Below are 25,337 nucleotides of genomic sequence, written 5' to 3'. Positions count from 1 at the left end.
CAGGCAAGAGTACGGCGCACAGGCGAAAGGCGGCGACGCGGGACCGCAGCCTCAGCCCCGGCTCATCCCACCGGGCGGCCGTCAGCTATGAGGTGGCCGAGAGGGACGAGCTGGCCCCACTGGTCTGCCAGGACCACAGCTCTCCTCTCTGGGGCCAAACAGTGACTGCCACCTGGGGAAGGCTTCTCCCTCACTGCATCTTGTCTTGGGACGCGGCGTCAGTGCGCCGGGGGGGGCGGGGTTTGAGGGACACCCCCCCAGGTCACCGCGGGGTGTGACACGGACAGTCTGTCCAGGCTGCTTGTCCTGGGAGGCAGGGCTGGTGACCAACATGGCCACTCTTCAACCAGCTAAGATTTCACCACTCCCACCCACATGTGGTGAACAGCAGTATATTTCCAGGACCTTAACCATTCAACGGAAACAGTAAACTTAACTAATATAAGACCAGAAGCACCAGGACGGACTTCCCTTTCTGCTCAGAGAACCAGACCTTTGTGGAATGACTCGACACTTCCGAACCCTCGGGCCCTCACGCCTGTGCCGACAGAACCCACTACCGCCAATTCTTCCCCACCCCGAGAAAGCAGAGAGCAAAGTGACAGGGGCCATCCGGGCTGCTCGGGAGGAGAGAGGGCACTGCGACAGGCCACACACACGCAATGAGCTGGATGCTAAAGATGCTACAAATTCAGAAAACCACTCGGTTCGAGTTGGGTCAGAGGGCAGCTGACGGCCCGACCACATAAGGATAACCACACTGATCAAAATTCAGCCCAGGCCATGGTCCCAGGGTCCTGGGATCGAGCCGCGCATCAGGCTCCCCGCTCGATGGGAAGCCCTTCTCCTTCTCCAGCTCCCCCTTCTTGTGTTCCCTCTCTCGCTGTGTCTCTCTCTGTCAAATAAATGAAGAAAATCTTAAAAAAAAAAAAAAAATTCAGCCGGAACCAAGCGGTCTGGTTTGGAACCATGAGGAGGAGGAGCTCAGCGTTCCCAGTCACTGTGTGCTCGGGCGGGGACAGCCCCACGAGGCGCACATCGGCCAGCCCCGCACGCCCTGCCCTGAAAGCCGGGACCAGCGGGGGCACCGGCTGCACGACATCACTCACTTCTAAATGTGCTCTCGTTTCTACTTCTGGGCTCCCCGGTGAGCCAGGAATTATTCTTAAGTGTGCTTTAGTGTCCAAATGGGTTTCTACTTTTCAGTTAATTTCTTGTTACTGGTCCTTAACTTAATTGCACCGTGTGTGTTGTTTATACAGCACCCACATTTAGAAATTTGCTAAGACTTGCCTTACATCCATGTTCCCGGAAAATACAGGACAAAGTGTACTCTTTTTAAAAGTGAATACTGATTTAAGATCTGACAGATGGCATCTGGAACTCCCCCACTGTCCCTAGCACGGTTTCTATGGACTGCAGAGACACCCTTCTCTGGGACACAAAGCCAACAACTGCAAGGGAAGAACTTTTCCTCCTGATCTCAGTCTCAGCACAGAGAACGAGAAGCTCCTATAAGAACCTAACGTGGATGAAACAGGAAGAAAGCAAATACAAGAGGAGAGCAACATGTAACACTGTGTTCTAGATGAGGGCCTCCAAACACAGCCATGACCTAGGCAGAGGGACGAAGGCTGTGGGGTCCGAGAAGAGGTACGTTCCCTGTGGCCACACGGAGGCCCAGATGGCCCTTCCCTCACCAGAAAGCCCTCAGCACAGAAACGCATACTTCCCATGAAAACCTGGCCTGTAGCTGATTTTCAAAATCTGTAGAACAAGTTTTCATTCCTTCAAACACACACAATACATCATTCAAGTTAAAGTAACATTTACCACGTAATAATCTGCACTAGAACACACGGAAAACCGTGCTGGAACACAAAGATGAGACAGAGCGGCCACTTCTGGTGAGCCAGTGAGGGGAAATGCCGGCTGGGGAAGGCCGGGAAAGAAAGTGGGGGCGCTCAGGCCTCGAGCGTGCATGCAGGCGGACGGTGGTGATGGGGGCGTGGGGGGCCAGGAAGGGCAAGACTTGGACAGCCACTGAAGCCGGATGCCGGCTACGTGGGGTTTGCCTCTCTGGCTCTCAGACACACTGGAATGTTCCCACAAGACAACACTGGGGGCAGAGAACACATACAAACACATGCTTGAGCTAAGTCCTGAGGGAGCAGGTTGGGGGTACAGCTGGGAAGTGTGCGTCCCGAGCAGAAAGCGGCTGACAGGAAGCTCCGGCCCAGGCCGGGCCAGCGCACTCACCCCAGAGGACACACGGCAGAGGTGTACCAGGAGAACAGGTACTGGCAGTCAGCAGTCTCGTGGCTGAACTCGGGGATCCCATCCTTCACCAAAGGGTCGCAGTGGAAGAAGATGGTGGAAGACACAGACTTCGTCTTATCTTTTCCACACTTAGAGGACGAGGCAAACACCACATCCAGATCACCATCTGTCAGAAAGGAAGACACAATACAGGCAACGTTACCATCAACTTTTCAATAAAGGGCTGAGTGTATCTTTCCACAGTCTGTAAAAAGTTTGCACACACTTAAAATCATGGTAAAGGGCCTTCTTCAAAGGTCCCACATGCACGCTTTTTCACAGGCCGCCCGACACACATTACGGAGCCCCTGCCTCACGTCAGGGAGCAGGGAAGTCTTGAGCCTTGCCCCAGAAGAGGTCTGGCTCTGTCCTCAGCTAACAGTAGGATTCAGAACAGGGGCTGGCCACGCGTTATCAGCGCCTCCATAGACGGAAATGGACCCAGTGGGCAACCAGCCAGGCAACCAACTAAACAAGCCTCCACACGGAGCCCGGGACGCTGGGGGCTCGGTGCGCTCCCCTGGCTGGCGAGACTCCGTGCATATCGTCACACACTGGTGCTGGGAATGGAACCCATCCTCATGCCACAGGAAGAGCATGATGGAAGCATCCTGCTCCCTTCTGGACGCCATCCTATGTGCTTTTTTCCCTTGGCCAATTTCTATCCTTAACCGTGACTGTAACAGCACAAATGAGTCCTGAGTCCTAACAAATGATCAAACCTCAGGGTGGTGACAGAACCTCCCTGAAACCTGCAGCTGGTGTCAGAAGTGACGGAGCTGTGTGCAGACGTTGCCCTCTCCAAACTCCGCAGGCGGCTGGAAGTTCACAGTCAGCCACTGCTACGGGGCTAGGGCGTTCAGTGCATGAAGCGGCCACGTTCACGAACCAAAGGGAGCCCGAGCCCCAAGCCCCACGGCTGGACTCAGGAAGGCCCCACGAGTTCTCACTCACAACTGGCTGAGGCGTGACCCAAATGGACCACCCGCCAGGCTGGCATGTGGGCGCACATCCCCGAGCTGATGGGGGAGCCGAATCGCAGCCAGACGGGGCTCCGTAGCTTCCTACTCTTGCCCTCTGGAATGAGTGGAGACTTGGGAAGAGATTTAAACTGATTTTTTCACGAAATGCAAAAAGTGGTCTTAATACTAAACCGACTTTCTAGCATTGGTGAATACTCAAAGTGAAAAGGTCTGAAAGGAGTTTAAAGAACGACGAATAAAAGCACGTGCAGATGTGACCCGAGTGAATCCAACTCAGAATTACTGGAAAAGAACAGAGAACCACAGGAGTTTACTCCATAATGTGGAATCCTGACAGCAAATCAGGCTGACCTGGCACTCAGCGTCTGCGCGTGAACGCACGGACGTCTGGGCTCCTACCACTCGGGGAGCAGCTGCTTCTCCTCTCGGGGAATCTCTAGGAGCCCTTTTTACAACAGAGCCGGCTGGGTTTTTAAACACATTTAACTTTTTAAAGGGTGTCTAGCCTTTCTTTTCAACCTTTTGACAAATGTAAAATGTCTTACTCTACTATAAAAATATCTGAAGTTGCCAAGTAAAGAACCAACATGACAAAACAAAATCGAAGGCAATTCTTGGACACGCACACTTTATCTTCTGCTTCACCCCCACTGCACAACCTCGGGTTGAAACCAAGTTTTGGTTTTCAGGTGTTCATCTGGAACTGAGGTGACTTTCTCCTAGAGTGAAATGCTCGTCTCACACACACTGTTCAATCATTTTGACAACTGTGTATCAAGACACAGACAGACCGGGCTTCTGCTTTCAAATCGGGGATTTCAACGGAAGGGTTTCTTCATGAAAATTCTAACGTCCCTCCTTTGAAGAAGCTGAACACGGAACACTGATGGAAAGCAATTACCTTGAACGTAGTATTTGGTTTTGTCAGAAGTTCCAACTTTCCTACTGAAGTGTTGGTCGTTTGGTTTAACCTGGCATATGTTGGCCCCCGAGCATGCTGGATTTCTGGAGCTTGTGATGGAGGAAAGCTGGATTTCATACAGATACTTGTCCCCATTTGTTCTCATGTCCCCAGAGGCACTGAACAGCCTGAAGAGACAGAAAAGATGGCAGTGACTCTAGTCCTTCCAGAAACCCATTTACGAGGGACTCAAACACCCGGGAACTGCAGGGCTGCAGGCCACGGCCCTTCTCCGGCTCTGCCGGCCTGGGAGCCCGTGAGGACGCCCGAGGGCACCAACTTCCACCCCATCGTCTTCCTGCGTCCCCAGCCTGCACTCTGAGTGGTGTCCCGCTCTGGGCCCACCCCAGCCTGCCCTGGGTGCGGCCAGCAGCTCTGGCCGGTCCTTGAGGTCCGGTAGCCGACCCCCGAGATTATCAGGAAGGGGAGGAGGAGGGGAGACTTTATTTTTACACTCAAGAGAATTCACCATCTTTGGTGTTAAAACTTCATGGTTGAGTAATGCTTTCCCTCAGTTTAAGCAAAATATGACAACCACCTAGAAACAGTAACTAAAACACACTGCCTATTTATCATCTTGCAGCCCCCCCGCCCCATTAGGGAAAGGTCTAAATTGCTGGCTTCATTTTGAATACATTTCAGTGCTCGAAAGGAAAATGTTCCACTTACTTAAAATAAATATCTCCGAGGCTGAAGCTCTTGCCGTTTATAGGGTTGGTGATGGTGCCGTTCACCATCTGCACCTCCTGCGGCTTCACAGCACAAGCAGCCCGGGAGTCCCAGCTGAAGTAGTACGTGCAGCTGTCGATGTCGAACCTGGAGGGAGCGAGCAAGGACCGCGGTCACGGCCAGCCGGGCTCGGGGCGGCGCGGGGCCGCGGCCGCACGGAGCCTCTTGCGCCTGGAAGCTTGGCTTTCAGGGCTCCATGCGGGCCGAGCCGGGTCCCCACAGAAGCCCCCCCACCGCCGAGCCCTCGCCAGCCCCACAGTGGCCACTGGCAGCTCTGGCTGGAATGGCTATTACTGACTTTTCTCAACAGTGTAATAGGGAAGGTGATGGTCTAGCACATCAGCAATGTGAAAAAGCAGGCAAACTGTTCAACACAGTTTTGCTTTGTTTTGTTTTTAATTAAGAAACTGTGTGACATCTAGGGGCGCCTGGGTGGCTCAGTCAGTTGAGCATCTGCCTTCGGCTCAGGTCATGATCCCGGTGTCCTGGGATGGAGCCCTGTGTCAGACTCTGCTCAGTGGGGAGTCTGCTTCTCCCAGCCCCCGCCCCCCCCCCTCTCAAATAAATAAAATCTTCAAAAAAAAGAAAAGAAAAGAAAAACAGTGCAACATCTAAAAGCTGGAAAACTTTGCTCCCAAATTTTTGAACTTTATTTTATAAGCTTTTCTGACTCCTACATTGATTTAAATCCTCAGACAATTCCCAGGTCTCCCCAGAAATTCCAGCCCAGCTTCTGGAAGAATCACTGGTTGGGAAACAGCACTCGTATGCTCCCTCTGTTGGCCAAACTCCTCCTAGCACTAGATGCAGAGTTGCCTAGAAAATTCTAGGGTGACCCAAGAGCACCCCAGGTGCCAGCCCCACCTGCTTGGGGGGGTCTCAGGCTGCTTGAACAGCTGGCCTTGGTGGCACCAACCGCTGCCCCTTTGGTTCTACAATGATGTCGAAGGCAGAGGCCGGTGAAACATCACTTGACATTGTCGCTTTAGCCAAGTGACCGTGTATCCGGCCCCTTTTCCAGGAAATCCCTCCCTGTGCGGACCAGCCCCGCACACTCTAGAACAATTAACAGGCCCGGCCCCCTCACCAGGCCCCAAGTCTCAGTGGCTGCACAAACACCCTCTCCCTGCACACCCGTCCGCACACCTGAAATGAAAACCGGGGGGAGAGATGCTGGTGAGCCCCCAGTCCCTACTCTCCACAGCTCCCTGTGCAGGCCCCAACCCTCTCACCTCATGAATGAAGGTCTGCCCACGGTCTTCGCACAGGTCAACTCTATGACGGCAGATGCCGTCTTATTCTCCCCACACTGATAACCTTTTGAATAAGTTACGATGACTTTGTCATCTGAAACACACGAAGGATGGATTTGTGGTTATAAAAAGCTTCGGCGTCAGAATGTTAAAAGCCAAGACAGAACAAATGTTCGGCTCTCTCAAGACTCCTAAGTCTTCAGTCTTGGGTTCTCAGCATGCCAAGCTTGGTGACCGCCTCCGGGTCCGTACCACACCTTGCACGGCTGGGGAAGACCTGGGTTCCAATCCCAGCCCCTCCTGCTCACCAGCTGCCTGACTCGGGGCTGCTGAGCATCTGAGCCCGTCCCCTCACCTGCGCGGGAGGAATACCGCCCAGAGCGTCTGCCACGAGCCCGGCACGATGGGCACACAGAGAACCTCGCCTAACGGCAGCTGTCACAGCTGCTCCAGTTTTTAGGATTCCAGGGTCATTTTAGGTGCTTTCCCAACACATCCCCCCCACCCTCCCCACTCGGAACATCCCAGGAGTAACAGGGCAGGAGCTAGACCTCCAAACTACAAAGAGAAAAACCAAAAGCAGAACAACTCAGGTTTCTCAGGTCTCCCGGCTCTGCATCCAACTTTTCCACTTCCAAAAATATCACAGAGAAGAGACAGCTAAGACCCTGACCTGCAGGGTCTAAGAGGTGAGCACTTGCTCACAGTGGCCCCTTGGGAGCCAGTGTGGCGGCCAGCTCAACGCTGCTGCCACTTCCAGCTACTGTGTGTGGCCGCCCGGAGCCGTCCTGGGGGAGCCCAAGCCCACGCTGGCTCAGCGGCACAGGGCGGGGGCCTCGGGAGCAGCGCCCACCCTGCAGCCCCCGACTCTCACACCCCCGAGACCCGGGGGGGCGGGGGGACACAGGCCTTGGTACCAGCTTCCCACCTGTTCTTCCCGGGACACAGGCCAAGGCGTAGGGGACTGCTCTGCCAAAGGCCCAGGCCCTCAGCCCTGCCCAAATTCAAAGCTGTACCAGATGAATTACATATCAGGCTCCTGTGCAAAATTTTGGAAGACAGAATTCTACTGCTTTAAAGAGAAATTCTTAAACTGCCAGGGCATGGGAAACAAACCAACGCAGGTCTTACTGTAGACACCCTCCACTCCCGAGCAATACACTCGACCTTCCCCAGCTCGTTGCCCAACCTGGGACATGGACTCTAACCCCAAGCCCACCCCCACAGAGCTGTGAGGATTGCACAGGCCGAAAGCACAGCTGTAGATAAACGTGACTTCCTGGAACAGACAGTCCATCTCTCCACCTCACATGGCTGCAGCCCTTCCTGAGCATGTGGGTCACAGTGTCTGTCCTTGGACAGCCGTCCTGTTGGGGCCGAGGAGTAAGGCCCCGGGTGTGTTGGGGACCCTGCTAGCCGAACCTTCCGTGAGGCCTTCACCCTGCAAACCTCTTTCAGCTGGCTGTGGGCAGCCGGGGGAAGGGCTGATCCAGTATCTGTACACAACCACGAGACTGCAGAGCAGAGAGCCACCCTCACCCCTCGTCGTGAGCCGTGTGGGAACAGCGGTGGATGGCGGGCTGGGAGGCCGCTCCAGGCGACCCTACCATCTGGTGCGCCTCTCATCCACAGTGACAGTGGTCCCTCGGAATTCCCTGTCTCCCTTCCAAGAGCTCAAGCAGACTCAAGTCACCCGTGGTTTAATCAGGACAACTCGGGGACCCCACTCTACTCCAACAAGGTAAAGGTGTTTTTCTTTACTGGTTCCTCCGAACATATCCCAGTTATTCCTATCTAAGAAAGACCTACCTTTTAAATAATGAAAGACAGGGGCGCCTTGGTGACTCAGTAGGTTAAGTGTCTGACTCTAGATTTCGGTTCAGGTCGTGATCTCAGAGTCGTGAGATGGAGCCCCGCGTCGGGCTCTGCACTGGGCATGGAGCCTGCTAAAGATTCTCTTTCTCCTTCTCCCTCTCCCCATCCCTGCCAAGCTCGTGCTCTCCCGTACTCTCGCTCTCTCTCAAATAAATAATGAAAGATAGAATCTTTCACTCAACAACCAATTGCGACATGAATTTTCTAACACTATTAAAAAGAGCTTCAGTATTTTCTTAATTGTTAAGACATTACAAAAACATACCCCTGAATTATCTTTACCAAGTTCTTGCATAACTGTTCAGCTTTCCTGAGTAAATGCTGGTGCATATAATATGCAGACTCCGGCACTCAATCCAGAGCTGGAGCAAGGATTCAGAGGAATCTTAACCACTGTGACCCTCTCAGGGTAGAAGTACGTTCCCAGGAGAGGTGACCCCCCTACACACACCTGCTAGGACCTGCCATCTCTGGGAATACAAAGTGGTACTTACTCTAATGTTCCAGGAATTACCAAAATGCTTGAGAAACAGTCATAAGGAATGGTATCTGGCGGTTTCAGCTCAAGCCAGTGCTGACCCTCCTGGCCATGAGGATGCCCTCACCTTCCCAACTGCGATGCAACACCGTAAGCATGCACAACAAGGAGCCAGGGCCTTACCTAAGACGTCCAGCCTCTGTGTGTGAACAAGCCCCAAGACCTGGACGACACCAGATGCACTCTTTTTGCAAATGCTGGCTCTGTCAGAGCAGTCGAGAGGCCCTTTATATATTTTCTGGCAGAGATTTATATAGTACCTGTGAAACAACACAGAGAAGTGGAGGAGCAGGGTGCAAGGCCAGTCTGCCCTGCGCACTGGGGTGCAGCTCTCTGCCCCTCCCTTTCAGAAACAGGAACCGTGCTGGTCCCCAAGTGCCCCACGGCACCTCAGAACACAGCACCAAAACAGATTTTCCAGTAAAGGCCCCGGGAGTGGCTGCTTCCTGAAAAAGGGGGCATGGCACCCAGGCAGGTGGGGGTGAACCCTGAGACGGTGTGGTTTAGGAGGGCTGCTGGGTTGGGATCTGCAGCGACTCCAATCCCAGCGAGCTGCTGACCTTAGGACCGAAGGCCTCCAAGTGCACACCCCCACCCCATGCTGAGGCCTTCCTGGTCTGAGGGCCCCTGGCAGAGAGACATGGAGCGGCCGCCACAGGCCACAAATCTCAGACCCACACAGCCCACGGGGTGGGTGCCAAAGAGCTGAGAAAATCAATGCACCCCCCCGCGCACACACACCCAGCAGCAGACAGAAGCCCCTCACAAGCACAACACTCATCGAGACTCATTCTATCGCATGCGGATCGCCGGCTCCTGGTTCCAAAGGCTCCCTTTCTGTCCACCTCTGCCTTCAAACCCAGCCCCGGGCACCAGGTCTGGCACCGTGAGGGGCTCTCGAGCCACCGCAAGCACCGGCTTTACGTGGCAGCCCCAGCTCTGCAGGGACATGGAAGCGGACCGCCAAGAGCCCACCACCATCAGGCCCGAGAAGGACACAGCTGGCACGTGGTGATAGGTACTCACGAGTCTCCTTCATGGACAAAGAACCAAGACCCGGTGAGTGAAGACAACAGCCGTAAGTCGTAGGTTTTGTGCTTCTGGATGAATTTGCACTCCATCTTCTTTGGAGGGCAGACAACTTTTGTTTTCCACTCAAATGTCACCTCACAGCCACGAACTTCACTGAAGACCTGTGGCCTCCCAATATCGGCCTCCTCGTCGCACTTGAAGATAATTGCAGACATCCGGTGGCTGTTTGCTGGGGAGCAGCATGCAGAAAACTCAGACGGCAGCCTGGCCCCCCGCCGGCCCCTCACGTCTCCCCCCCCAGCCCGCTCCGCTGCGCTCCGCCACCGCCCCCGCGCCCCCGCCAGAGCTGCGCCGTCTCCTTCACGTGTCCCCCGGCCCGAAACAGACCAAGGCCCCCCAGGGCCCTGTGTCTGCCTCCTCCTGTGCTTAATGACCCCACGGCACTAGCTCAATCCCCCGTGGACGGTATTCAACATTTGGTCACATGTGAATGAGGACAAGAAATGAAAACAGCAACAGGTACCTGTAATTATCTAAACACGTGAGTGCTGTCCACCAGACCAGGAGAAAGGCCCTGTCATAATAAGCCTCAAAACAAAACTATAATAGGCCCCTGCAAATTTAACATTTAGAATTTCTTTATACCCTCTCGCTCCCTGAGCATTTACAAGAATTAAGTCGTTTTCGTGTATCTCCTCATCACGTCCCTCGAGCACTCACGCCCGTTTGTGCCGCCCGTGAGCGGCCCGGCTCAGCCTGAAGCCCCAGCCCCGCGCCGTGCCCGCCGCACGGCTGAGAGCCGGCAGGTGAGCCCACCGCGCTTCCTGCCGACGCAGGCCCGTGACCGGCAGGACTCCGCACAGGCGCGAGCGGCCGTCAGCGGCGCCGGCACGAGGACACCCACCGCCCGAGTTAGAGAATGGGCCCCGCTGACCACCTGGCACCAGCCTGTCAGCCCTGCCCCACTTCAGTCCATGTACCCAGTCACGTAACACATCCCACGGAGCCATTTGAGATGTCCTCTCTTTATGCAAAACAAGCGTGACGTGGAAAAACGACACGCGACAGGGTTAACTCGGACAGCCACAGAGGTCTGAGCACGAAGCCAGCCTGGGGAGGACGCCGGCCACGCGGCAGCCCGAGCCCGGACGCGTGCTCCGCTACGTACAGCGTCTGCAGAAGCCCCACTCGCGGTCTCTGTCGTAGTTGGCCGTGGTGGAGCACCAGAGCCTCGCCCTGCTCTCCAGAACACACTCCTCGTAGCTCTTCCCATTGAATATGAAGGGGAACACACAGGGGTCACCTTCCTCAGTTTCTGGAAAGAAGAACATCGCGTGACCCTGATTACTGGCACCTCAGCTGTGCTTTCGCTGCTGCACACGATCACCTGGGAACGCTCACAGGGATCCCTTATGAAAGCCACCACCCTGAGCCAACATCAGGACCGCTGGCCTCTGGGTCCCAACATGGCAAGAGGCTCACAGACCAGCATGAGCCCGAGGCCAGAGCACTCACACTCAGGGCTGTGTGGGTGGAACGCCACGGGGTCCGAGCCAGGTGTCCGCATTCACAGCATCCGAGCTCCATGCCTCAGTCTCCTCCTGTGGCCGGGTCTACCACCACACTCCCCACAACATAAAACACACCCTGCTACAAAGATTTACCTGGAGGACAATTATCTCCGTTGGCATAACTTAAAATGACAGCTTCATCCTGGTGCCTGTAATCCAGTCTCATCGATGCCAGCCGCCCGAAAGATGCCCCCTTGTTCCTGGAAAGCAGGCAGACACCGCCGTCCTTACAGCCTCCTTCATCCAGGCCTGCCGCCGCGGTGCATACCCCTACACTGTAGGTGCGTGAGTCTCGAGTCACCTGGACAGACAAGAACACGCGTGGGCGTCAGTGGGTCTCCAGGTGGGGAGAGCCGTCGCTCGTGCCGGAAAGCAGGGACTGCCTGCGGGCTGTGCACGGCTGCCTCAGTGCTCCCTTCCTCCTCTCCACTCCTGACCTTCCTCCAGAGGGCGATGCCTGACCCACCGTCTGGGCACTTCCTTCCGTCCACCCCCAGGCCCCTGGCGGGGAGCCGGCTGTCAGACCTCGGGCTGCTCCTCCACCTTCCTGAAGCCCGGGTTCCCCACCTGTGACGCAGGAGTGCTGAGGACAGAGCTGATGAGCGGGAAGTAGACACAGCATCGCTGAGCACGTACGTCGCCTTCCTTGCCGGCCCCACCCTCTGCAGGCTCACACCTGCAGCGCACCAGTCCCACCTGTGCAAGGTCTCTATCACAGGAGCCAGGGCACGGGCCTCGGGGCTCACTACTCCCCAGCCACCATCCCCTGGGAGGTGCTGGGATCTGGTGGCATGGTCCAAGGTGCCTAACTCAGTAACATCTAGATCACAGGCCCCCAGGTGGAGGGTCCCCAAACCCCAGTGACTCAAGATGCCCACGGCCTCATCGATATCACAAATAGCCCATGACACAAAGACCAGATAAGCTCCCCCCCAACACACACACAGATGTATCTCAAGTCAGAGGAACATCCTAGCAGCTGCCTCTATCCATTACCTCTGTGGTCAGCAAAAGAGCTGCATCTGCATCTTGAAGTCAGGTTGGCAGGAGACACAAGGGAATGACTCACAGCCTCTTCTGGGTGTACCAGACCTGGCCCTGCCCTTATGGGATACACGGTGGTCACATGCACGTCCCCAAGCAGCCTCCTGACCTCCGTTGTATCATTTAATCCTCACAAAGCCCTATGGAGCTAAACTCTGAGCCGTGGCGCACAACTCAGGCGTTAGCTGGGCCTTGCTCGCTACACAGTCTAGAATCCCCGACAAGTTGATCCTGTGTGTCCAGGGCGGAGACTAAGCCCATTACCCCTCCGTGCACTGTGCCTCAGTGGTCACATGTGCCCCATCACCTACAACACAAGAAGGTATCACAAAGAACCCAGGCCGCTGTGCCCCCAAGATCAGCGGGCTCCAGCTGAGCGGCATTACCTTGAAAGTGCTTTTGGAAAGGCTGGACAGGTTAAAGCTGTAATGCAGCTGCTCGTCCGTCAGGGAGCAGCCGTCCACCTTCACTTCGTCTGGACAGACCAGTGGGGTCTCCCACCCAAACACAAAGTCGCAGTCACTGGTCCTCAGCAGCATGGGAGCTCCCTGTTCAAAAGAAAACCCACATGGGTCAAGTACAGCATCCTCACACGGCTCTCCTCCCCCAGCTGGCACCAGAGAGAGACCCCCGCTTCCGGGGCTGTGGCCGTGGCGGGGAGGCTGCCAGGTGCTCTGGGTGACCCGCAGTGGCCCCCCTCCAGGAGGGAGGGGCAGGGGCACCACCCTGCAAGGAACCAGGATGGCCCTGCCCACACACCTGGAGCCTCTCGCAACCTCCAGGACGTGGCCCTGCGTTTAGACAAAGTCCCCATGTCCACACTACCAGTTCTTTAAACGTCATGACCGAGCAGGGTATGAAAGTGAGGCCCTGCCAAGGCAGAGGAGGGAGCCGAGCCCTCTGGGACGCTCGCCGGGAGCGTCTCCCCCCCGCTGCTACAAACTGAGGCCACCCCGGACGAGGCCCACACACCACTCGGCCAGACTGCACGCGGGCCACGGAGCCCGCACCGGCATGCTTATGCCCCCTTGCTCAGCAACAGCACAGGCGGGCAGCTGGTCAGGAATTTCATTTTTAGCTGCTGCTGAGAATCGGTTTTTCTATAAGCTTCAGTGGAAAAGTATTCCCACTAAAGGTAAAAACCACAGGGGCAGAAAGCCTCTTTAAAATCTTTCCAACCTTGAGCGCACAACTTCGTGTGAGGTGCCCGGTCTCTGAAAGCCAGTGAACACTGTCACTCTGAACATGACACTGCTGCCCTGAGACTCCGTGCCCGCCCGTGGACGGCCCACCATGTGGGGTTAGCAGTTTCCCAGCTAGGCCGTTACACGCTCTCCATGTGGGAGGCTGAGATAACCGGAGCTCCTCGGGAGGTGGGTCTTCAAAAGAACCCCTCTGAAGAGAGAACTACTGAACGTGGCAGCCTTTCTACAGATTAAGCCACGCTGCCTTAGGCTGTGTGTGCCGATGGCCGCCGGGTGGACAAACTGCACAAACATACAGACACATACCCAGAGATAAAAGGAGTTCGCTGATCACAGCTCTGCCCCCCTGGTAACTCAGGATCATCCTGAGGGCCAACGGACCATCTGTGAACAGGGACGTGTCCAAGGGCCCTGAGGTGGGGGGAGCCACTAGATGGGGAGGGCCCAGGCAGCGATGGTCTGTGTCTTCCCCTGTCCCTCCTCTCCCCAGGCTGCTGCCACGTCACTTCCCACCACTGCCGGGCAGCTAGAGCTCCCTTTCCCTGACAGACCTGCTACAGGCCAACAAACCAGAAAGTCAGCCTAGGGAATCCACAAGACACATTCTAGAACCGAAACCCGTTACCTGAGCTCCTAGGGCCAGATGAGCCTTACAGTTCATCATCTTCAGGATTTTAAGAGGCACATATTTCTATCACCTCTCTCTCTCTCTCTCTCTCTCACGCACGCGCGCGCGCACACACACACACACACACACACACACACACAGTCCTACAGTCAAGCACACTCATGTTTCTGTAGCCAAATGTATGAATATTCTTATCAAGTGGGACAAATACCATGAGTAGCCTCCATCACTCATGTCAGAGGACTGAGTTTTCAGAGTGTTACAGATTTCAGAAGCATAGACTCCGCGCTGTGAAGCTGGGCTGCTTGGAGCAAAGAGCTCGCCAGCTGAGAAGGGGGAGTCCCGGCGGCCACTGCAGGGCTGCATGAGTCAGGTACGGCACCCAGCACCTCTGAGTCCCTGTGAAATGGGGGCCACAACCTACCCATTCATCTCCTATTCACAGAGAGAACGTATGCAGAAACTCTGTGGAACAGAATGACACTCGTGATGGAAGCCATGTTATTTTTAAATGCACTTAAAACAGAAGTCGATAACCTCCTTAGAAGGAACATATGCAACTCTGTTAGAGCTATTTTGATTCCAGAGAGGCCTTCTTTTGTTCGCTAACTTCTAAATTTTGGGTTATATCCTGAACAATGATAGCTGCCAAAAGTCTGAGTTACCAATAAGAATAAAATCACTAATGCTATAGTTTTAAAAAAGGAAAAAGCTGACACTTCTATACATTGGTACACATTGAAAACTACTCCTATGCTTAAGTGTTTCACGTTTTTAAATTACAGCAAGCCTCGCTGTGCAAAGTCCGCTCCATTAATTCAGTGTGGGCTTACTCATTGTTAAATTAATGGTTTTAGGGGCACCTGGGTGACTCAATCAGTTAAGCATCTACCTTCGGCTTAGGTCATGATCCCAAGATCCTGGGATCAGGCCCCGCATCAGGCTCCCTGCTCAGTGGGGGGCCTGCTTCCCCCTCCCCCCCGAGCCCTCCCCCGCTTATGTGCATGCTCGCTCTCTCTTGTGCTCTCAAATAAAGAAATAAAATCTTTAAAAAAAATTAATGGTTTTAAATTATTCAATGCACCACTGACACACCATATGATTGTATCCATTTTCAATACGGGCATCCTTACGCCTGAAGCATGCTTTCTGAGCCTGCAGCTCTGGCTCACTAAACCAGGCTTCAGCCCCCAGACTGTGAACAGGTGCACACTTACCATGCTCACACCTCTCCTACAGTGAAATGCGATCAGTGAGGTGTAGTTGAAATGCTTGTCCGCTAAGCAAGGAGTACTACTTTCAAAATTCAAGTAAACTTCATTAGCTATGGGGTTGAGTATTGGAGGTCCTGTGACTCGGCCAATATCCTAAACAAAGAAAAAAGCAAACAGCATTTCAGGAAATTGCTCGTTGGGTTGGCGAACACAGGCTGATACAGAACTGCAACAACAATACCTCATCTGTTTTGAAAATGAGTAGCATCTAAAGAAACTAGGTTAAGAGCAACTCACTTGACAAGTCTTGACAAAAAAAGCTGCTACTCAGAAAGTTCAGTTTGTCAGCAGTCATCAGTTTCGATCCTACGATTTCTAACAATAGGATTCTATTTCCAATCATGGTGAATTTTCAAAGATTCCAGGCAATAGGTCTCTGTCCAGGAGTATCAAGAATGCTGCATGGTCCCCTATCGCCTGATGGTGAGTGGCGGCAGGAGCCCACAGATCTGCCCCCACGCCGGCCGCCTCCTCACACCCAGCACTGCCCCAGGATTGCTCGGTTTCCTTGGCAGTGCCCTTCGGTACATCCTTGGGAGGGCACAGGCTTATTTCCCATGACGTTTTATTGCTCAGCATAGCATCTGACGCACACTGGCTGCTCAGTAAATATTTCTGAGCAAATAAACCCAAAAATGAAGGAAAGACGAATGGTCAGAAGTGGTGTATGTGTGCATGAGTGAGCCACGGGGCTTTCGTTCATCACCATGGTGCCGGCATGTTCAGGCTATGATGACTCAACACCTACTCCAAGCAGGAAACTAGCTACCGTTTTTAAAATCTGAAAAAGGACAGCCAGGCAGGAAAATACAGCAGATCTGACCTATCAGAAAGGTACTCACATCCAGGGTCCCAACCTGCACGGTCAGAGAGGACGGCACTGAAGAGCTTCCTACTAAGATGTGGTTCACCCAGGCCCTTAGCCCCTCATGCAGGTAGGACTTTGTGAGACTCATATCATGGCCAATTTCCCCACCCGCTCCCATTTCTCTATACCAATGCTGCAGATAATACCCATTTTTAAAAGGACATCTCCAGGCATACCTGGGTGGCTCAGTCAATTAAGCATCTGCCTTCAGTTCAGGTCATGATCCCAGGGTCCTGGGATCGGGCCTCAAGTCAGGCTCCCTGCACAGCAGGGAGTCTGCTTCTCCCTCTCCGCCCCTCCCCCCGACTCATGCGTACTACAAGCATGCTCGCTCTCTAATAAAATCTTAAAAAAAAAAAAAAAAGGACATCTCCATATCTTATGACAGGACTGCGTAAAGCCTACAGATAGAAATATAGAAATAGACCCTTTTGAGATGCATCTCAAATAATAAAGCACAGCAAAGATTTGATAAAACATAAAGAAAACTCATGAAGACAATTTTCAAAGAGCCAAAGCTGTACTAAAAAGAGCTAGGAGTCCCAAACTTTTAAGGCAGAGTATCCAGCAATTAGCAGATCTGCTCTTGCCCCGAAGGACTCATTTACCAAAGAAAGTGATTGTATCTCCCAAGCACTTTCTTTACCCCAGACATGCATTTCAAAAAAAGAAATCAAGTTCTTATCAGTTCTTTCTTGCCACTTTACATATAAGTTTCCTGATCAGAGTCAACCTTAAGAATCCTAACAGGACACCCTATTCACACGTGTTCATGTTTTCTTCCACAACTCAGAGACCTCCTGGTCGCCATCATTAGCGGATGGCTCAATGCACAAATCCTTAACGTTAATCTTCCCCAACTGGACCCAGGACACACACAGTCCCAGATCCTTTCACCTTCCTATCTGCTTGAGTAACCCTCCACTGAAAGCAAGAAACACAACATGACAGTTGTTAAAAATCTTGCAAAACTTGTTTCTGCCTTGTGTTTCCCATACTTACTATGGGGGGACCGTCGACAGGAACCTTGCACACAGCCGCTCCGGCGGGACAAGGCACCCCATGCATCGGGTTCAGTGGCTGGCAGATGTTGATGTAGAAGTCAGGGCCGGTGTCCGAAGTGTCATCCTCACTCTCGTCATACGCCTCATAGCCCCCCGTGCGGTGGATGAGGGGGGACAGGTCAATAATGGAGCTTCCGTTCCTCACAGAGCACTCCGTCTGTTAGACAAGGAGGACCTCGCTGGAGTCCACAGTAACATTCTCCTCATCACCACTAAGTCACCCCAGGAATTTAAAAGCAGCACAAAAAAAGCACGAAAGATGGAACAACATCCCCCAAATGCTTGGGCACTTAGACCTACTCATTGTTGGGACCATCGCGGGTGGCTAAGCCATTCTGGGTACCCTCTGGCGGGGGGGGGGGGGGGGGGGGGTGGCGGCCGACAGTGACCTGCAGGAAAGCTGGTGCGGGAACCAGGGCCCACCCGGGCGTCAGGCAGGCATTTCTCAGAGGCCACACGGACCCCAGACTCACCACCTGCTCGCAGGCCAGAGGCGTGTGCCAGGAAAAGAAGAGCGTGCATGTCTGCTTGTCGAGAGAGATGAGCATGGGCCTGTTGGTGGGCCCGGCCTCAGGCCTGCACACAAAGCTGATCACACTCTTGTAGGTCAGGCCGGATTTGGACGGACAGGGGGATCCATCCTCATACACCAGCTGTAGGACCTGATCCACATAGGTCAGCCTCTTGTTTGCCTTGCCCACACTGATCCTGGTCTGCCCGAAGCAGGCCCCTGTACCAAACGTGAAGGGAGAGGAAAAGCACAATTATGGACTCAGGTGACCAGCTTTCTGAGGACTGCTTTCTGCAAATCCAGAGCTAACACTTGTCATTCTGAGCGTCCAGTGAGGTCTCGGCAAGTGTCCTGCATCTACCATTTCATCACGTAGCCACGGGTTCCCCCGCCATGAGCAGAATGTTACAGCAGAGGTGATGGATCTTCAGTTCTACTCCTCTCTTTTGCCACAGGAATGCGGAGGCTGGGGACAGCCCTGGGGACGGGAGACCCAGGCGTGGCGGTGGTCATGCACTTACCCACGCCGGGGGAGCAGTTTTCATTGTCGTCACAGACACTGATGTACACAAGCCCCTTCTCGCTGTATGCGGCCGTGTGTCCAGCTCCGCCGCTTAAAGAGCTCAGATCAAACAGGTGTCCTGCAAGGGGGGAAGGGGCAGACACACAGTGACGCCAGCATGCTCACCCACGGACCACGCTGGCCGTTGGGACTTCTGACTTCCTGCCGTGGGTCCGCCACTTGCCATGTTCACTGACCTGGCCCTAAAAATGCTCCTGGCCAGCTAGACTACATCATGAGGCTAGAGACTGCAAGTTTATATGATGGCTCATCTTTCCTCAGAAGACAGTGGCTCATAGCGTCCTCCTCCTCCCGGGGCTGGGCCACAACAGGGCCACGAGGGCCCTGGTGGGATTCAGGAGGGCCTGATGGCATCCCTCCCATGGCCAAGGGAGGCCAGCCGCAGCCTGCTGGGTCTCCAGCACGGACGGCAGTCGAGGCCTCCCCGCTGCCCCCACAGGACCACTGGACCACGGACACGGACTCTACGCAACTCTGCAAGCCTACAGCTGGTGTGACGGGCACACTCGGAAGCAGGCGTTATGGGCAGCAAGACTCGCAGGGAGATGGATCAATCTCTTCCCCACCGAAGGAGAAGTCCTAGCAAACAAAACTGGGTAGAGCAAGAGAGGACGCCAACATGCACACACGTGGACAGAATGCTACTGCCAAGGGAGTCTTGCTCCCCAGCTTCAAGTTAGGTCCCTCACTGTGGGGGGGCTGGTGACTGGCAGTGTCCTCACTATGGGGGGGGGGGGGGGGGCGGGGGGGGTCCCCCCCTGGGGGGGGGGGGGGGTTGGTGACTGGCAGCGTCCTCACTATGGGCAGGGGCTGGTGACTGGCAGTGTCTTCACCATGGGGGAGGGGGGGCTGGTGACTGGCAGTGTCCCTCCCTGGGGGGGGGGGTTGATGACTGGCAGCGTCCTCACCATGGGGGGTGGTGGTGACTGGCAGTGTCCCTCACTGTGGGGGGGGGTTGGTGCTTGGCAGCGTCCCTCACCTGTGGCAGGGTTGGTGACTTGGCAGTTGTCGTGCACATTGCTCCTCACAGGACAGGCAGCTGGTGTGGGCCAGGAGAAGGTGTACTCACAGTCTTCCACCGCACTGATGAACATGGGCCTGGAATTCTACGAGCAAAGGACAGAGTGTTGTCAACAGGGCACAATTTCTACGAAACGTCAGCCTCCATCAAGTGGGAGCCTCTCTGCAATACCACGTGGAATTTTTGTCAGTGTGTTTATGGACTGAGGGCACACTTAGAAAAGCAAAAGGTCAAGATCTTCCTGGGATTGCACCAGGGCCTTAACATATGCAAGGCGAGGCAGACTCAGAGCCAGAAATCCACTTGGGGCATCATGGAGATCTTTCTACAGCTACAGCTAGGGAAAGACAGGCAGGGGACAGGGTGAGGAAGTGGCTCAAAGGCTCTGGTGAGTCAGGAAAGAGGAAATAGCTGGTAACACTCTAAAAGCAAAGGAATTCAGATCTGTTATTATAGACAAAACAAAAAGCCCCACCCAGAAAACTCGTCATTTACTCCACGATCCTCCACTTGCACGAGCTACACGCGCTCCGTCCCCACGCTTCCTGTCCACCACGGAGCTGCTAAGACTGGTTCAGCAGTACACTCCTTTGCAGATAAACCCCTGGCAGCTTTGCCAGCCTCCTGGGCAACCCACGTGCAGAGCCCCTCACACATCACCCTCGTGTTTCCTCCCACATGTCCATCAGCTCTTTCTTCCTCTACCATGAGCCTCTGCCAGTTACGGAGCTGAGAGGGTCTATCGGGGCCCAGGTGTCCGGGCCCCAGCAGCTCCTGTCTAGGCTAAGCCTCTGTACAGCTTCCCGAGGAGGAAGGCCCAGCTGCTACTCCTGCCAAGAGGGCAGACCTCAGGCTCCCAGAGCTCCTCCTACCACTGCTGGCCAAACGCAGCTGGAGACAGTGGGCGCTCCAGCCTAGAACACTGAGTGGGCTGGTCCAGCTTGACTTTATTCCTAAAATTAGTTACAACCCTAATTTTTAATAGCACAGGGGGCTTCACCTTCATGTCACACGTGGAGATGTTCCTGTGGGGACAGTCCAGAGAGACCATTCAGTCAGTCCCACGCCTGCTTAGCTACACCCACCAACCCCTCAGAGAGAGGCATGGAGCACAGACATGAGACCAGCCCCCATGGACCGTGCACCAACGGGCAGTGATGCCCGGCACCTCCTACTTCCTCTCTCTGCACCTCACAGCGATTTGGCAAGACGGGAACAGCTCGTGTTATTCACGGGTACACAGCTTAGCACAGTTAAGTAACCAAGCTAGGAAATAAAGAGCAGCCCTGAACCTGGTCTGTCTAACCTTCTGCTTCTCCCAAGCTGCATCCGTGAAGGCAAAGGGCAGGTTGTCAAATACCGGTTTGCTCTACAGCCTTGGGGGGCACCTGCAGGGGACCAAACTTTAAGGAGAACCAACCAGTTCTGAGACTAGAACTGCAGGTCAGACCCGCCAGGAGCCAGAGAAGAGAGGTAGGTGCCCACGAGCCAGAGGGCTGAGGCAGGACTGCCAGCACCCGCAGTCACGCCACGGAGTCCCGAGCATCGCATCCTCCACTCGGATCCCAGGGCAAGTAAGACCGTCTCCCTGGCCCCCAGAGCTACCCGCCGGGGGCTGAGGAAGCGCTGTCACTTACGACTTGGCTCTCGCTACAGGTGAAGCGGATGGTGGTTGACTTTTTCCGAATTTGGTCTGGACACAAGTCACCATCGACGTACTTCAGGACAGTGGCGCCACCTCTCCACTGCGGCCCCTCCCTCACCCTGCCGAGGTTCACAGGCTTAGAGCTGCCCAAGAGACACGCGGCTGCTTCCGGAGGGCACGGCTCTGTGAGAGGAGACATGGTTGTTGCCTTGGCCGCTTTTCCAGCCCAGAATTTATCTGGTAAGCAATGTCAGACATGCTGTACGCTTCATTCTAATAGTCACTCCAAAATATCTGCTGTTTCTTTCGCATGAGATGACAATGATGCCACAGAACTTCTCAGTTAGCAGAGGCATGCGGTGCGGGGAGAATGCAAGGTTTCATAGACCGAATTATTTCTGAACCCCGAATGCGTTGAGACTAAAATACCTAGATAAGCCAACAGGACATTTTAAATGGCCCACATTCAAGTACCATCTTTAAGAGTTACCGAGAGGGGCGCCTGGGTGGCTCAGTTGGTTAAGCGACTGCCTTCGACTCAGGTCATGATCCTGGAGCCCCGGGATCGAGTCCCGCATCGGGCTCCCTGCTCGGCGGGGGTCTGCGTCTCCCTCTGACCCTCCCCCCTCTCATACTCTCTATCTCATTCTCTCTCAAATAAATAAATAAAATCTTTAAAAAAAAGAGTTACTGAGAACTCTGCCAATTTCCCAGTCCCCAAAATGTCTGTGCTATCTGCCCTGTGTAAAGAATTAGTCCCACCTCATGGATTAGGAACCATGCTGTCACTGATCTGCCCGGCACAGAAAGTGAGGGGAAGGGGGCCCACGGCCTCAAATGTAAAGGAGCACCCACCCACATTACTCTCAGTAAACACAGAGGGCATGCGTTCAATCTCTGCTTTGCTCTCTGTGTCTCCCACCCTGCTAAGAAATCACCTACCACCATGATTCCCTCCACCCACCTCCAACTCCTGTTCAAATAAGGTTACTGTGTTCCCAGCCAGCCTTCAACCTTCAACAAAGACTTCTGCTAGACCATCCCAGGGATCAGTCATGAGACCCTTAAATAATTCCTCCTGCCGCTTCATGGCCAAAACACCTTCACAGAATCCTGTTCCTACTCGATCTTCTCCCAAACTGACTACAAGCCATCCACCCAAGAGTCCTCTCTCACCGGAACCAGCCTGGGGAGACAGAGACTTGCAAACATTGATGAGATAGTGCTCGGTGGCTCCTGTCCTTGTGACGGCTTCCCAGTTGTCGCTATACCTTGCCAGGGACGAGAGGTCGAAGGTGTTGCCAGCCTCGTCTCTGGAAGGAGGAGAACACTGCGGTTAGGCTCACTTGGACTCCGGATGGACACCGAGCACTGGAAAGGCTCAATATTTAAGGTGCGGTCTGTGCCTGACATCCTGAGCCTCAGGTCCCACCCAGGGACAGAACTTCAGACTGGACCTGGCCCACCACCTCCAGTCAGAATCAGAACCTGAGCTCAGGAAACTTTAAGACTTGGTTCAGCAAAATCATGTATTAATCCAAAAAAAAGCAAAGACCAGGCCTGCAAAGGAAGCGCTCCCCGTGCTCAGGCCCGTGAGAGGACAGGAGGGAACAGTGGGCTCCGTGGCGCGCTCACAGCACAGAGCACTCTCGGGAGCAACCACCTGCTGTCCAACCCTGAGACGGCCACTGAAATAAAAATGAACTGCTGTCGACATGTCTGCTCAGGCTGAAGTTTACTTACTACACAAATCCCACACACAACTGTTACTGAGGGCCAACCCCATAGCAGGTGCAGGGTCAATGGTGAGCAAGACCCACGTCTGTCCCCAGGAAGCACTAGGTCCAGGTGAAGACAGAGGCGCAATCACAGATGCCACCCCATAAGGTCTCAGCAGGGAAGAGGAGAACGGAAAGCATTCATTCGTTCAAAAAATACGTGCTAAGCTGAGGGTATTATACTGAACCAAAAAGATACAAATCACCCATTTTATGAAATTTGCAGAAATTACCAGGAGAAGGAAAACACCATAAACAGGATATAAGTTTTTTTAAGTAGACAGTATGTCAGAGAGCGATTAAAGCTGAAGAGGAAAAAAATCTGGGGCTGGGTGGTGGAGGGAGGTTGAGATTTTAGACGTCGTGGTCAGAGAAAAACTTACCAACAAGATGACCTCACTGTACACGTTTTTGTACTCCCATGAAGTTATTACAATATGCATGTGTCAACTTCCATTTTAACTGATTATTCCATTTTTTACTTCATTAATTCTTTTAAAAACGGTAAATAAAAATATTTGGTAGGAAAAGCTTTATGTACAAAAATATAAGACTCTTTGTACACAAATCTCAGGAAGTGGAAGACAGTCTCAAATGGCAGTAAGAAAACAGTCAAGTCAATCAGGGCTATCTACTCGGAAGGATCGTTCACACCCACTAGAAATAAGAAATGAATTTGTTTCACGTGGAAACGTTCATGAAGCGTTAGCTGGAAAAAGAAATGTTACAAAACAAATTATGATTCACCGTCACTAAACACGTAGATTCCTGAATGTATGCTTTTCCGTACGTTACTAACACTTACAGAATTATTACTTTACCTAAATAAAAGGAGAGAACGCAATCAAACAGAACAGGAAGTACGGAAAACATGGAAGTGACTACTCTACTGTCCCCCAGGACTGAATGCTGTAACCCTGCGATCCTTTTCAGGGTCGATCATCATACAGCGGAAGAGAGAGCATGTCCCTTAAACATTCAGAACCACAGACCAACCTCCACGGATGGGACACAAGATGCCTATTTTGTAACAGTTCCAAGGGCAACTCTGTTGGCATTCCCACACAGGAAAGACCTCTCCCTTACCTCAAGAGCTGCCAGCCACCCAATTCCAGGAGCCACAGGCAACAGAGATCAAAAGAACCATCGACAGCCCCTAAAAACCTGCAGTCTGGGGGCCGCCTCCCCCACACCGTCTCCCACACCCCAGCCCCTCATCCTCTCCACGCCCTTCTTCACTGTGGTGTCCCCAGACACAAGCGGTGTGCGAGGGTGGGCGGAGGCCAGGTGACGTCCTGGTCACTCCACTCCACTTACACCTGTGAATCATGCAAGGTTTTCCGTTCCAACTCCAATCACCTCCCTGTATGCATCTTAACACAAAATAGTCACCGAAACCCAAAGCTGTGAAGGATTTGGAAGTTAACCTAGTCCAACTGCTCATCTGGATATGAAGGGACGAAGGTGGAGAGAAACCACCTCAGCTAACCTCCTGTCCCCCGACCACGAATCATTAAAGCTAAGCTGTGCCAAGCTCCCCCAACTGCACAGAAGGTCAACAGACGGCATCCACTTACTTGAATGAGCACTCGGTCAGGTCAAAAGGCGCGCAGGCATGCTGCGTTCGCCACTCGAACAAGTAGGAGCAATCCGAAGTCTCCCTGAGAAATACCGGCTGGAGAAGGTGAGAGAGAGATACGTCAGAGGGGAAACTTCAGTTCGTTTCTTACCCTTTAGATCTTAGGAACGAATATAGTAAAGGACGGTTATGGTCGTTAAAATCCAGACAAATCGATCACGGTTTTGACGTATCTTCTGTAACTGGTACATCTAAACGAAGCTAGCCAGAGCAGATCAAGCAGCAGGAATGCGGAGCAGCGGCTCCCGGCCAGGCAGACATCCGGGCGGGCTGGAAGCACACTCACCCTCTGGGTGCTCCGCTCGCAGTAGAAGAAGATGGTTGTGGAGCGCTGGTACACCTTATGGCAAGCGTCCCCCCCAGTGTAGTTCATCTTCAATAAGCCATTCTCATACGTCAGCTTCTGGGTGAGGAGACCTGTTCAGAAAGAACCTAATTAAAACAAGGATTGGTGCCGCCATGCTAACCCTAACAGGCACGTCACATCACGTACCCCAGATAAAGGGCTAGAAGAGGGGCTTTGCCTGGCCCCCAGGCGCTGGAACCTGCTCCCTGCCACACTGCACTGCGGGCGGAATAAAACCAGGCCTCCTCTCACCCAAGGTTACGACGTTACAGACTCATGGTGGGAACAATGAGGAGCAGCCGCTCCCCAGCCTCCTCGCCTAAGAGGATGGCCCCGAGGCGTTGCCCATGCACTTGTCACGTCAGCTACTTTCTTTTTAAAAGTTCTTAAACTTAGGGGTGCCTGGGAGGCTCAGTCAGGTAAGTGTCCAGACTCTTGGTTTCGGCTCAGGTCGTGATCTCGGGGTTGTG

The 25,337-nt window shown here is 53.7% G+C and overlaps 1 protein-coding gene across 1 annotated transcript in view; it reads right to left on the bottom strand.

The window, feature by feature from the left end:
* LOC118001837 (cation-independent mannose-6-phosphate receptor) overlaps positions 1-25,337 on the bottom strand; it is a 97,784-nt gene that overhangs the window by 3,736 nt on the left and 68,711 nt on the right. The window contains exons 28-45 of the mRNA XM_034991994.1: positions 24,808-24,938; positions 24,460-24,557; positions 22,281-22,417; positions 21,097-21,287; positions 19,418-19,544; positions 18,377-18,496; positions 17,818-18,074; positions 17,283-17,501; positions 15,356-15,505; positions 12,692-12,853; positions 11,355-11,562; positions 10,859-11,005; positions 9,685-9,919; positions 8,782-8,918; positions 6,225-6,339; positions 4,933-5,079; positions 4,204-4,391; positions 2,260-2,446 (exon numbers count right to left, since the gene is read on the bottom strand). Of these exons, the coding sequence (XP_034847885.1) occupies positions 2,260-2,446; positions 4,204-4,391; positions 4,933-5,079; positions 6,225-6,339; positions 8,782-8,918; positions 9,685-9,919; positions 10,859-11,005; positions 11,355-11,562; positions 12,692-12,853; positions 15,356-15,505; positions 17,283-17,501; positions 17,818-18,074; positions 18,377-18,496; positions 19,418-19,544; positions 21,097-21,287; positions 22,281-22,417; positions 24,460-24,557; positions 24,808-24,938 (2,956 nt within the window). The remainder of the gene's footprint in view (positions 1-2,259; positions 2,447-4,203; positions 4,392-4,932; positions 5,080-6,224; positions 6,340-8,781; positions 8,919-9,684; positions 9,920-10,858; positions 11,006-11,354; positions 11,563-12,691; positions 12,854-15,355; positions 15,506-17,282; positions 17,502-17,817; positions 18,075-18,376; positions 18,497-19,417; positions 19,545-21,096; positions 21,288-22,280; positions 22,418-24,459; positions 24,558-24,807; positions 24,939-25,337) is intronic.

The sequence above is a fragment of the Mirounga leonina genome, unplaced genomic scaffold (assembly GCF_011800145.1).
Source record: "Mirounga leonina isolate KUSES-001 unplaced genomic scaffold, KU_Mleo_1.0 Mir_54, whole genome shotgun sequence".
NCBI classification, from domain to species: domain Eukaryota; kingdom Metazoa; phylum Chordata; class Mammalia; order Carnivora; family Phocidae; genus Mirounga; species Mirounga leonina.
The sequence above is the reverse complement of the archived record's forward strand: the minus strand, read 5'-3'. Positions and strand labels throughout refer to the sequence as shown.